The following is a 14757-nucleotide window of genomic DNA, read 5'->3' as shown; positions in this document are numbered from 1 at the left end:
GAAAGGAGTTGAAATATCACATACATTATAAATATCAGAAACCAAGAGGAACTTTCTTTCTAATTAGTCATTTATAAGTTAGAAGATTCAGAAAATTTACTTGTGGCAAGACATTCAAACAGGACTAACTCTAAGACAATTCTCAATTAAAATGTGAGATATCAACATTCTGACTTAAGAGAAATCTCTATAAAAATAAAATTAATCTATTACAAAAATGTAACATCAGCTCTGTAAATCAGGCTTCTACATGAACTACTGTAATGATATGAAATAATAACCATCCTTCCCTACTGCTGCAACTGCAAGATTTTTCAAAAAAAAGATATCTGGCATTACACATTTCCCAATGGCCCTCAAGAATTTAGAGAATTAAGTGGTACAGTTAAACGGTAGAAAGCTTCAGAGAAAGTTTACTTGATGTTCAAGAATTCCATGTACCAGTGCCAAACAAAAGAACCAATAAATCGTTAAATACAGAAGCTACAAGATTTACGACGTACAAATTGAAAAAAAATGCTGTGTGTTTTAATGAAAAAGAGCTCAAGAGAACTTTACAAATATTAAACCCCATACAACATTGTTTCTTTTCACTCATCCACAACTCTTGGAAAGAGTTCTCTCATAGAGTTTCAGTTAATGATTTTGACTGCAACAGAATCTAGACACTGATAACTTTCCATTAGGCAGAAGTCTTACTAACCTTACCCAAAATACATTCAAAACAGGCCTTCAAGAGAATTTCACAAAGTATTTTCTTCCAGCCATTTTATATTATGTCTCAGTTTCCACATGCTTATTCTGAACAACTTTTTCCTATTGGTTCTCAATAGGTTTAGTTTAGTCATCTTTCAACATCTCTCACAACATTTTATAGATGTGTAAAGGAAATCATTGTTTCAGTGGTAGTGTGCAATTAAACAAGGTGCCTTGAGGCCAAAGTACATGATCTTATCAATGGGTGACACTGATTTGGTAGTGTTTGCTAAGCACAAAGGTAGGATTATTATTTACACTACTACAGCAGTGCCACAGCATAGCAAGTGCTTTCTAATCTCCAGGGAACACAATTTTCATGCCTCACCTCCTGATTTCTTCAGGAAACTAAGGCTTATGCATTCATGCTGTCTGCATGTATTCTCATTGTTCTCCCCCATCTCCTCTCCCAAACTAACTTTTCATACAAGTTGGACAATCATGACCAAACCTGAGAAAAGCATAGAGATCAAGTTATTAAATTCTCACAAGTTTTATGAAAAAAGGGACATAGGCAGAGGCTAAAATCTTAGTGCCTGAGACATTAAAGGAAAACCATAGCATAGGCTCAACCTTTATTAGAGACTGAAGAATGTCTACAATCAGATTTAAGATATAAATTTTAAAATGCTTTATTAAGCATATTATTTCAATTGTTTTAAAATAGTTATGTTAGGTTTCTGTAAGGCAAATCTTAAATACTAATATCGAATGTTAAAAGCACAATTGTGGAACAAAACATTAAAAATGGTTAATGAATCAACATATGCTGCTATTTGCATTGCTTATTTCAGTTCTGCATCAATCACAATTAATTAAGAGCAGGTACAACAAAGAATCATTCTCAAAGTATGTAGTGCAATGGAAAAACGCCATTAAGCATCTGAACACCCAAGAATTTTTACCATCCAACTGTTCTGCAGTTTTCACAACGAGATTTTGTATCGGTTCACTAAGAATACTAAGAAGAGGGTATTACCCTCCTAGACCTCCACSGAGTTTCAATGGAAACTGGGGGGACTCGGAACAACTGGTACAGGGAAGGGAGTGCTGGGTCAACAGCACTGAAATACGCGTTTTATCGATGACATCATTATGCTGCAGGTTGACCTATCTGGTTAGATAAGGTGAATAATGATCAGCTTTTCTTAACTGGATCCTCTACTGCGATTTACAGCTCACTGCCCATTTGTGTTATCTGTGTAGGACTGAGTCTGGGGTAAAATGACAGTAATGATTTTTGAAAAGTTACTTTCATAAGTGACCATCACCTATACCTAAAGCTATTACATGGAGGTTTTTAATTCCACACGAGCTATATTTGCAGAAGCTAAGTTATACCTTAAATGGTTACTTAACATTTTATGAATTACTAAGAGGAATGAAGAGTTGTCTTTCCCTAACAAGGCACTGCGATGCAGTATCCACCCTAAGGGAAGAAGCTAACAATGACACATAGTAAAATAACGTACTGCAGTGTAATTACATCTCAGTCTGCTTTACTTTATTAACTTTGCTAGTTTTCCTGACAGAATGTTATTTAACACCTTATTATGAAGATTCATACTACCAGTGTAATTGAGGATAAAAATATTTCCAACAAGATATCAAAGCTTAATATTTTTCCTATTTTTTTTCAATTGATGAGATATATTTTTATACCTGAATGTTTTGTTATAAAGAGATTTTTAAAATTTCCACAATTTTACAAAGAAAAAAACTATGAAAATATCCTTGGAAGCCCCCATCAGGAAGCCTTAAGTTTAGGAAACACACAGTGCAATAGTTTAGCTGAGCAAACTCTCTAGCGTAAATGAAAGATTAATCTTGCTCAGACTGATAACACACAAGCTACATGATGCCCAGTCATGCTGATAGTGACAGCATGTGAACAGATAGGATTAGTAATGATAGCAATAATGGCTATTATATATAAACTGATGGTACACTACCAGCAACGCACACAGATTGGACACCACTGGACTCTTCGATTTAAAAGTAGGCAACAGTAGAATTGCTTCCAAACACATTAAATTTTCAGGCACACAAAACTCTAAATGCACTTATGCATGATGCTTAGTACCAAGTTTTCTTCAGGAGAAGATAAATGCAGCTTGCCTGTGCAGCTAATACCAGTTCCTAATCAAACATGGTAGACTCACGATCAACTCTTCAGTAATGCAAATTATCCTTTTGAAAGTAGTCTTTTTTGGAACCTTTTTAAGTTAATGTGTGAAGTTTTGCAAAAAATGTGTCACTTTTTCTTTGAACAAATCTTTCTTTCATGGTACAGTACCATAAGGTAAATTATCTTTGAGGAACATAAAGCACACTCAAGTCACTCCATTCTTTTGAATGTAGGACATCTGAAAATTGATGGAAATTTTACTGGCCTTGGGTCATAATGTTTAACAGGTTTATCTAATTTCATTCCAGAGGATTTACATAGTCATAAAAAATTTCTTCTTTTGAATCATAATCATTCTTTGAATTGTTCTACAAAGCTTATTATGCCCAGAAAAGTACAAGGAAAGGACAGCTCGATTTCTGCATCCAAAACTTCAAGGAGCAATTGCAGTATATTTCTTAAAAATACACGATGTGAACTTATAAACAGATGAAGGTCACATTGAAAATTTATTTAAAAATTAAAGCCAAAAGCTAATCCTGCTAGATTAAGTTAGTCCAGTTTTTTTGAATTGCTGACCTTCATTTTATCATCTGTACAGATCAGAAAACACAAATACCCAGAGCAAGATTTAAACAACAAAAAATCATCATCATCATCTCCTCATCTGGAAGGATGGCTAGGAGATGAAAGAAGGGGAATCAGTTACTTCTGCTTATCCAAGTATTTGGAAGAAAAAAAAAAAAAAAAAAAGAAAAAAAGAAAATCTGCCTACGGCCAACTTTTTCTGACTTTGTGTCCCATTTACTTTGAATAAATTTTGCTTTTTTATTATAAACTAGCAAGACCAACATTTGTTATCTGATGTCACAGTGAGGTAGAATTGCCAGAGGCAAACCTACTGGATACGTGTCTTTTTAGGAAATACAAATAAGGGGTTATGTGGCTAAAAGACAGAGAGGGAAGACTGGAATCCTCTATATTTTGTAAAATTAGAACAAACATCATCTTAAAACGATGTTTGTCATTAGCATTTTGTGTTTTCTTAAAGTTGTTCAACATTTTCTTGATACGATGGCTAAGACTGCTAAATAGACACACTTTTTTCTTTAGAAGCATTTTTCAGGACTTTTCTTTACCTCAAGTCCATACAGCATGGCTTACTATTTTTTAAGCATAGAGTATATTTAGCACAAGACAGTATAATGGCAATCCCTGATTGGTCTTTAAAGACAAACTGTACCATGCTTCAACTGTAAGACAGGAAAAAATCTAGAGCAGATCAATGTGCAAATTCAGTTTAAATGGAATGTTGTTGTTGCTCCAACACCTCACACATTTGTACTTACCTGCAGGTAAATATTTCAGCTGGTTGTTAGCCAAGCGAAGATGACGTAAAGATCTCAGGCGGCCAATCTCCGGGCACACAATTTCGAGGGCATTATCACTTAGGTCCAGAAACTGCAGTTTAACGAGGGAGCCAATGGCTTGTGAGAGAACAGATTAAAACATGAATGTGACCCAAGAGTAACGTTAAAATCTTAATAGGACTAGGAGAGGATAAAAAGCCACAGTACCTAACACCTATATCTGAGCAGATTGTGACGCATTAAAGTCGGTCCCATAACTGAATGTCAGAGTTTATCTATCTAACAAACAGTGCTGCTGGCAATGAGATGGGGAGGAAAAAAAAAAAAGAAGTCATATACAGGATACTCCCATTTCTATATTTTCCTCAGACAATTCTGTCCTGAAATTGCTTTTTCAATTCCGCTATGAGTCTATCCAAATTATATATTCAGAAAGAGTTTAAAGTGCTCTTCTGACATTGGACACATAACTCTACAATTAGTGCAAGGAAAAAAGCTAGTACAAGTTCTTGATACTTCAGGTTTCAAATGTTTCATGAACAAAAGCAGTAGAGTATTCTATGTGGTAACTGTCTCAGAGCAGAAGACACTGGAGTTTTGGTTCTGTAGATGAGTGCCATTTAGCCTTTTCACTTTCTGCAATTAGAACTGAAGCAAAGAGCATTTAGGTGCATTTGAGAATTCATTAAAAGAATTTAACATAACATAAACAAGGATATTATTGACTAAGAGCTACACGGGTATATTTTGTATGAAAATCTTTAATGTTTTATGGGAAAACAAAGGAAAAATATGCCTCTTCAAAGAAGAAAAATGAATATTTTATGATTCCTGCCACTTATTGTGAGCTGGTAGGTTACTTACCTTCAGGTACAACAACTATGTTATTTGAATGAAGGTACCTAGGGGGAGGAGAAAAGAGCAGAGGATACCACCTGTTACCCTCAAGGACTTCTGCTACATAATCAGTTTGCAAAAATATCCAATTTCAGATTGAAAGAAAAGAGCACCCTCAAAGCCATTCCTCTCTACGACCACAAAAGCTATGGAAACTGTACAAAACTGGCAACAGAAAGGCACTTAAGTTTCACTTAGCCTATTAAATGATTATCATAAAAGAATGATATACAATTATTTGAAACAAAACATTCACAGTTACAACAACAATGGGCTTGAGTTTTGAGAATCATAAGAAGAAAACAAGAAGGTAAAAGAATAAAGCAGACAGAATAACCAAAATGAACCATATTTTAATCACAGGTTATTTCACACTAAATGCACGGTAACAAAAACCCCCAAATCCTTACAAGTTAAGTCAATTATGAACACCTTTCCCTGAACATAAAACATTCTCATGCCTTAACTGACTGCAGAGACAAACACACGATCTACTCACCATAACTGGGTTTTTCAAAGCTAGAGCACATTTTTGAAAAGGAAAATCCAGTCATGTACATAATCATTAGGAAGTACTGATGGGGACCTGACCTCTCACTAAGAATATTCAGCACCCTCTAGTGGAGCACATCCAGCACTACCATTAACAGAAAAAAGATTTCACACTTTTCTAGTTTTGACGACTTGAAATAGATATTGTTGCAAATAAATGAAAGGCCCCTGTAGCAAATGATAGTAACCAAATTTTCAAATATTGATATCTATTTGTAAAGGAATACTGTGTACTAAATGCCCACTTGTTTAAGTACACACAGAAATGATTTGCACAGCCCATTTTTTTTCCATTCAATTCAAACAGCATTTCCAAAAGCAGAAGCCTTTTTGGGGAGACAGAGGCAAAACAAGGAAAAAAAAAACACATGAACATTGCAACTACTTGAAACATGAGCTCTCTTTTTTCTTTAAAAATTGCAGAAAAAAATCAAAGCATTATTAAAAATGTAGCAAACACAAGGATAGCTGATATGTTTGYAGAACTCCTTATATATAACCTCAGGATGAAAGTTCTCCTATTCTTTTCAGCTGCAGCTAATGAAAATTGTTGTGAACTACTTCACAGACAGAAGCAGTCTAAAAAAAAGCATATTATGAGGATTTATACATAAGAGTCCCTGCGTGAGGGACACAATATACAAAGAAATACAGACCACAGTGAAGCATTTAAAAGTATATGGCGAAATTGCTAAGGGATGCAACTGATTTTCATTTTCTCAGAAATTAAGTTTGTCTTTCAAAGTTTAGAAATACTGTAACAAAGTGCTCTTTAAAATGAAATCTTTATTTTGTAGTCTCTCTTCACTTCTCTGTCAAGAAAATAGCTCTTATTCTCCAATCAAAAATTGACTTGTACTATTAGAACTATCTGAATCACAGGACAAGCGCAATTCTCTCTAGACCACTAGAATGTACAGGGTAACGGTGGTACAACTAAGCTTGTTGAATCCCTAATAATTAGGTCTACTGACTCCTACAGTACAGTGTTTGGAAGAGATTATTTTAAGAACCTGTAATTTTAGGCAGGTTTTCCTAAAGGTACCATCAGATAATATTGTATTTCCTGATGCCCCATGGCAAATCATTAAATACTAACTATATCAAGTATGAGAAYATTTTACTGCTTCAGAGCATACACAGATTCTCAAGATTCAGGCATGATGAGACAAGACTGTCTCTCAAGCAAGCTGGAGACTGCAGTGACCTACAAAACAATTATCTTGTGGTCGCGCGTACCAGAAAGGTGCAGTTTCAAGGGCCAAATTAAGATGACAAGATCAGAGAGCTGAATGTATTACGATACTCAGATATATACCTCCTGTTTGGAATATTCTATTATATAAGCAAATGAATGGTCCACTAGTTATTCAACTAAAAGGGAGTCAAATGAATCRTAAGGGAAAAAGAGGATGTCCTTTAAAAAAAACAAAAACAAAAAACCCCAATCGTACTGTACAGGCAAATCAGAGCCTTACAAAAGAAAAGGGGAAGGAGGAAACCACTGACTCACGAGCTTACAACTCAAAATTAATTGCCAGAACAATACAATTCATGTGACTCCATTCTTTGGGCAAGATTGGATAAACTATTTTGCCTACAGCAAACATCATTAAATGGTTACTACCCCTACTTGCTCATGCCTGCTCCTATTTGACAATCTCTGACTTGGTTCCAAAAAATTACTATTACAATCAGCAGGACTGAAGTCATACTACTAGTAGCCGGGGTGGAAATAGGGATGGGCTGGAGGCAGTAACCTGTTACTCTGGCTCTGCTGCGTCCATCTGACCATACTGTTTGGAGGTTCCCATGACAACAGGTCAGGGTGATCAGTGTGACAACAGCATACACAGGACTTTTGGGGGAAGTTCTTTTTCCTTAGTAGCGTAGGCACTTGTAAAACAGTTCTTGTCATACAATAAACAAGAAATAATATTAAAAAATATTAACATGGGACTGAATACACCTGGAAGTACATCCTTTAAAAAGAAAAAAAGAAAAAAAAMCACACACACAAAAAAACCCAACAAGAATAACCCTTTCTTACCCTCCAAGAAAACCCTTCACTCTTAAGAGGTATGTTATGTGCAAGCAGTACATTCTAAAATTATTTTAAGATAAGATGTATCAGCATAATAAAAATACATTAGAACTCCTACACAAACTCACAATTCCACGAGGTTTGGAAGCTTCTGTGCAAGGTTTTCTGGCTGAAAAAGAGTTAGAGATTTTTTAGGTTTAAAACAAAAACCAGACACACACATATTGTGTACCCAACTCATTTTAATAACCATACTAAAACATATTAGCAGCTAGGCACAAAAAAAAAAAAAATGCAACAAGGAACCTGTATACAATTGCCCCATTTCCAAATCCCCACACATTCTCCATCAGCACAATCTGGGATATATCAAGGGTGAGCAATTCATTACTGAAACTGAACTACAGCCTAGAAACGACATTAATGTGTCCTCAAGCAAATGGTAGTCAGTCTTTTGAGGCTGAAAAGATGGAATACCAGAACCTTACTTTTGAAAAATATATTAAAATAATTGAGTTAGTGAAAGCAGAGAGACTGCTAAGAAGCTGCTGTGAGATTTAAAGTGGAACAGGAACTATACAAGATGTCTAACTATATAACTTGTTTTATTTTGTATTGCTGGTAAATTGGGAAATGACCTAGAATGTTTGTGTAGCTTAGTCAGTTACCACCAAACCAGAAGCACTGAATCCATGAAACTAGATTTCCTTATTTACATATTAAAATGCACATCATTTTCTGTCTCCTAACTGATCCCTGGCTGGCATTTATAACCATGAACAAACACCACAAAACTGGCTTAAGGAGTTCCAAATGTCATGTTGGTAATCATACTGGAAGTTATTCAAGGTTAAGACGGTTTCATTGCTTAAGAAATCTACTTTACACATAGATACGGTTTTATTGAAAAAGTCCATTTTTTTAACTGTTTACAATATACATATAAGTAGACACAAAAAAAATTTAAAAGCAGATCAATAACATGGTCAATTTTCCATAAAAAATTTAGCAATTTCTACTATCAGTTAAGGTACGTTCTCACCCAGAATAATTAACTTTGTGGTTATAAATTTATTGTGAAGAAACACGCTAGCCTGAGAAAGTAATGTCGCATTATTTATATGCAACAAAAATGCCACATCCTAGATCTGAGTACAAAAATTACTTTGTTTTTAACTAGGGAGCAGCAAATGATGACTCCCTAACAAATGAACCAGTTGACAAGACTTAAGAAACAGGCTATACCTAAGCAGTTGTTGCCACCTACTGGAAGGTTTGTTACAGTACAATTATCTTCTCTCAACAGCACAGAATTTTATTTGGTCAAAGGAAAAAGCTTAAGCTGGGAAAATATACAGAGTCTGCAACTAGCTTGAGCACAGCAAATTCAGTTTTTTAACTTAAAAGCAAAGAGGGAATGTGAAAAAAAATTCTCACTCTTGTCCCAACCCTTCATTAGAATAAAGATGCTAATCTGAAACRCCCACAAACTATTTCCACATTACACACGAACATTGTACTCTTATTGTTTTGACTGTTTCATACTGTAAGAGAGCTAAACTCAGGAGACAGAGAATAAGTGTACAATTAAGAAGTCCATAATAGAAAAATCTGCTTATCTCTCTAAGTACCGTAAGAATGATGGATTTGAGATGAATTTGTTTAATACAACATCCTACAACGAAATTAGGATCAAAAAAACAATACGCTATCCATCTATTGAAAAGTAGAAGTCAGTAACATACAAACTCCCATCTCTTTTGGTGACAGGACTACAAATAACGATAATAAATGAATCATCACTTCTGTCAGTTTAAAGAAGCTTCCCTCCTGCTCACACCCACATGGCATTTTTCACAAAGTGAACCATGCTGATCTGTCTCAGTTGGACAGCAATGCATATTCCGAGTTATTTAAGTTATAAACAATCGTTCTTTGATATGGCTAGATCATAGTTCTGACACTGCCATCGAGGCAAACTTATTTCCTTTTTTTAGATGGGGAAATGGGATTACTGGAAAGCTAATGCTATCAGTCAAACATTAAATGAGGAGAGAGTGGAAGACTTGATACTGGGCTACAGGTGGGTTATATAGCTCCCTGATCCATTCATTATCTCATATTTCTCTATCATTTCCATCTTGTAATTGAGGATAAAACTAAAATTTATTCTTAGGTAGGGTATACATAAAGGCTGACAGCGTACCTATGGCCAGACATTTTCATAAGAGTCATCCATCAAGGATTGAAATAATTTTAGAAGAGCAAAGAGGAGCAAAAACTGATTCAGTCACTATTTCTCAAAACTCAGAAAGGAAGACCTGGTGGGACAGAGAAGAAAGTACCACCTTACTTTTAAATAAAGAAATATGGTTCAGATTTAGTTTTGATAATGATTGTTAATAATCTATATACCATTTGAAGGATTTATTGATGAGCTAATGCTCATCATGATGTGTGGAATCAAAGCAGCACAAGGCTGAAAGAGACATTAAAACTACATCCTCTATATCACCCTCTGATGCAGGATCACCCCTCAAAGACATCTGTACACTTTCTCATTCAAAAGCCTCCAGTGAAAGGAATACACAGTTTTCCTCAATAATCTATTACAGTTCTCAAGTGTTCTCAGCTGAGTTTTTTTCTCCATGTATCTAACCATTTCTTTACTGAAACTGAGAGGACTACTTGTCCTACTAGCAGTGGACATAAAAAAAACAAAAAACCAAAAAAACCCCACACAATTTCTTTACAAAAATGTTTGCTTTTTAAACATACTGATGTTCCCCTCTGTGTTCCTCTCCCTCCTCTTCCATTTTTTCCTCTCTCCATCTTCTCTTTTGCAAGAGAAATTAACGTAAATCTCTCAACCTTTTCTCATACCACATGTTCTCYAAAAATCATTTTTGTTGCTGATTTCTAGTTTCTTTCATACTTATGAAAAACATGAGCAAATTGGAACCCCAGACTGCAAACCTTACTCCAGCTTATGCTTTAACAGTTCCCAAGAATCACTTCCTTCAGCTTATAACAGAGATTGTGAACCACTCTATGTCCCAAAAAGATATTTGCCTTCTTTATAACACCCTGTTGACTTGCTCTGTTTTGGTCTACTACACCTTCCCATCCCTATTCTGCAGAAGAGATGCTCAGTGAGTTATACCGATTTTACATGTGTAGTTCCTAGAGATAGTGCTATGCACTTGAATGAGATTCCACCAAGTTATATTATGACCAAGTTATCCAGATCTCTTTGAATACTAATTCTCTGTTTCAAAGTGTTTGCAAGTCATCTTGCCTAGATGTTATCTACATTTAAGTACTCTTTCAGTTCCACTACCCCATGCCTCAATGACAATTCTGAGCAGTATTGAATCAGAGCTGCCTCCCTCTACATAGAACTCATTTGTAACCAAGGGTAATTATTCACATCTATGGGCCGGTAGCATTAATAGATATTGAAAAGAAAAATGGAACTAAATTTTAACTGGTAAGACAATGTTTTTTGTTTCTGATCTATAATAGCTTTAAGAAGAAAAAAAAAAAAAAATCAAGCTTTAACATAGACATACAGAAAAGTGATATGCAAACTTTCCATATCACTGTTTCATCTTTTGAGCAGTGCAAATTTCATGAGCCTAGCACCACTAAATAATCACTGTATTTCACAAAGTGCCGAAGCAGAGCTGTCTACACTTTTCAGTAAATTTTTAGTCATTTTTAATTTGTAACCATGAATCCTAAGTGCCTATCAAAACACTAAGCCCAGGACTTGGCCAAAGTGTGCCAAAATAATTTATCTACAGTACATACAAACTTAAGTGACTCATTTAAGAAAAGGCACAAAATCTTCAGAATCCTTCCAGCTTTTGCTCCATGAAGTGAAACCTTCATTGAGGAATTCTAATGCATTATTGTTAAAACTTTAAAAATTACTCCTTAAACTGGAGTACTGGACTTGTTGGTAGGAAGGACTGAGAAATACATAGTTTTGATCAATTTTAAATAGTCAGGCCCTCCAGCTCCTTTGTCCTGGCTATTATTTTCTCTGTCTTACTGCAGAAGAATCCAAGAAAAAAAATTTTTTGAATCATTTGGAGACTTGAGCCTATTAAAAGCCCTAAATTTTTGATTCTACACAGTCTTAGCAGCTCCTTACACAATTAAAACTACCATACACTGAATTCTGAAGTCACCACATTCATTCAGCTTGAAAATTTTTCAGTTCACGGAAACAGGGGGGGGGAGAAGGGGGGGGGAAAAGACAGCCCTGAAATTAGCTTTGTTCAGGTTATCAATGGCACCTCAGCCCAGACACAAGCTTTCACAGGCACCTTACCAGCCAGCTTTGAATTAGTCCATGGGATTGACATTGACTTTTAAAATTAGGCACACACCAAGGTAAACATTGTTTAGCCTAATGAAGGAATGTAGACTAGACTACACAATATCTCCGAACAGTAGGAAGGCCTGACCACTGAGATTGTGAGCAAAACTTGTAACAGCGAAAAAAACCAGATCTTCGCAGAGCTTCAAAAGGGTAACCATAAAACAGGGCATAGACTTTCATTTATTATACTCCACATTACCTATGCAGCTCTGAACATAATACAACCTGATTCCTGATACTAATAACATGATACTTAAATTTCACAATGGATGACACCATTCAGGATCAGATTTACTATAACGCTAATTCTTTAAAAAAAATTCTCTTGGTTTTTCTGTTCCAAAATCAGAATTCCTAAACATACAGACAGTAAACATTACAATAAAGAGGTTGTCGTACCAATGTGGTCAGGGAATTTCTTTTCATATAAAGTCTCTCCAAGTACTGCAGCCCCTCATCTTTCAGTAACTCCAAAGGAAAGTGATGCAGATTTCGGTAATTTAAGAACAAGTTCTTATGCCTTTCCAGCTTTGCCTCAGAGATTGTTTTACATAGTTCTGATGCCATGACTAATTCTGTTCCAAGCACCACATCTAGTGCACTGCATCTTCTGAAAGCAGACCCATTTCTAGGAGATAAGAAGAGGGGAAAAAAAAATGTATCAAGGTTTATGCAATGATGCCTTTTGTGGAGTTAGTTATAACATATTATTGGATAATCTGTCTAAACACAGTTGTTCCTTTTAATATATAAATGAAGGACGCAAAACTTCCACACTTGCTTTAGCTAAAGCGAGTCTTTGACTGTTTTCCTGGATAAAATTTTAGTGTGTTTTCAAACAGGCAATAACAAGACATTAAGGTATACATAATGCTCTTTTTTTTTCCATTCTCCATGAACCTTTCAGATAATATAGTCAAAGTTGATACCACCAAAAAATTTTCTCTACTAATCATTATCTGATGCTCTATATCTACTCTGTGAAGTGAGCTAAAAGAAGAAACCACTTACTAAGGGATCATAAAAAAAGAAAAGCACAAATTTATCACAGGACCTCCTATCTTTAGCTGATTAAAATACCTTCATGTAGCTTTTCTGCCTGAATGACAAAAATGCTATGAAATTTCGGTACACTTTCCCATGTAAAACTACAGGGAAATATTTCAGTTGGAAGCTATTTTAGCTCGTTCCTTTATTGAAGGAGAGATTTTTAATCATAACAGATACTGGAAGTGAAGACACTCAGCTATCAACAAAAAACCTATCTGATTATACGGTAGTTTCCGTGAATTAAACTCCTTACCCAGAACTGTACTGTGCACGTAAATCAAACTACCTTATCAGTTTCAGTAATTCTCTATGATTTCCAGATAAGCAGCTTTTACCAACAATCTAYGCCCTTCTGCAGGAATACAGCATTTATTTTCTTATAGCACTCCTAATTACAAGTTCGAGGTAGCATTGTGCACACCTCTTCTAGTCACCAGTTACCCCCCATCCAAGCTATGTTAAGATCAGTTCTGTAAGCAAAAGATTACCACGTTGAGACTCCTATACAAAATTAGACAGTGTCAGTCCAGCCTGGTTAAACTGTATTCATATGAGAAGAACTATCACTATAATAGTCGCCTCCGTTAGATACCTTTAGGAGATAGGTGATAGACACAGCTACCCTTTGCACTTGCAACACACTAAAGCTCTCCTGTCTTATAAATAGATAAAGAAAATTAAGACTTCACAATTCTCAATTCCACATCTGTGATCATCATTAAAATAATTTAAGAAAAAGCATTAAAAATTTTGAAGTGCATAGTCCGAGAGTATTTGAGTGCTACAATACAAGAAATGATAAAGGAAAGCTCATCTTTCCCTGATAATAAGTGAAGCAGTTTTGGACACATTAACTGCTCGTGTCTGGATTCTGCCCCATACTCCTAACTTTTTCCCTTTGAAAGCATGGCTTTTAGCTTTGATTTTTTTAATTAAAAGCTAAGAAGTCATGAAACACATACATAAATATCCAACAGCGTTCCTACTTGTCCAGGTAAGCTATTTAGACGTGCTGCACATGTGGACTATTCTCATACAGCTGTGACTCCATATACCAACCAGACGACAGTTAGGCATGGCACACAGATACAAAGACCAGAATGTGCGAGCCCACAAATGCAGAGGCCAGTCATAACCTACTCTGTTTTGGCTCTTACTTCAAAGGAAATCTTCCCACTCACTTCCACCATCAGCCAAATTTTTTCTCTAAATAATCCCCTTCCAGAGATGAGACACAACGCTACCAAGAAGCGACAGACACAGACTCTAAATGAAGGGAGAAAGCGAGGATGGCGACACATACACACGGTGATGACGGGGCTGTGAGGGCGCAGGTCATCCAGGGGGGAAAACAGCTGTTCCACAGAGGATGGAGAAGACGAGAACAAGCTCGCACAGCCGCACGCACCCGGGAGCGGAGGCTAAGCGAAGGTGTACGAACAGGACACAGCCAGGAGGCTCAGGAGCCCACCAGACCTGCAGGCCATCTCCGGGGGAGCTTCGACTGCTTCCTAGCGGGGGCAACGGCCTGTCCCGCGGAGGGGAAGGGGGCGACGGAGGGACCGGCCTG

The 14757-nt window shown here is 36.1% G+C and overlaps 1 protein-coding gene across 5 annotated transcripts in view; it reads right to left on the bottom strand.

The window, feature by feature from the left end:
- Positions 1 to 14734, bottom strand: part of LRRC28 (leucine rich repeat containing 28) — a 55215-nt gene extending 40481 nt beyond the window's left edge. Inside the window, exons 1-5 of one of the 5 annotated variants that reach the window (XR_003254971.1) lie at positions 14491 to 14734; positions 12537 to 12765; positions 7876 to 7916; positions 5119 to 5156; positions 4234 to 4371 (exon numbers count right to left, since the gene is read on the bottom strand). Coding sequence is in view for 1 of the 5 variants with exons in the window: in XM_026074641.1 (XP_025930426.1) it covers positions 4234 to 4371; positions 5119 to 5156; positions 7876 to 7916; positions 12537 to 12704 (385 nt within the window). In the remaining 4 variants the exon portion in view is untranslated. Of the gene's footprint in view, positions 1 to 4233; positions 4372 to 5118; positions 5157 to 7875; positions 7917 to 12536; positions 12766 to 14490 lie in introns of those variants that run through there. The other 4 variants (XM_026074641.1, XM_026074651.1, XM_026074669.1 and 1 more) reach the window with 4 other exon arrangements.
- Between the last annotated feature and the right edge of the window lie 23 nt (positions 14735 to 14757).

The sequence above is a fragment of the Apteryx rowi genome, unplaced genomic scaffold (genome assembly GCF_003343035.1).
Source record: "Apteryx rowi isolate R43461 unplaced genomic scaffold, aptRow1 scaffold_11, whole genome shotgun sequence".
Lineage (NCBI taxonomy): Eukaryota > Metazoa > Chordata > Aves > Apterygiformes > Apterygidae > Apteryx > Apteryx rowi.
The sequence above is the reverse complement of the archived record's forward strand: the minus strand, read 5'-3'. Positions and strand labels throughout refer to the sequence as shown.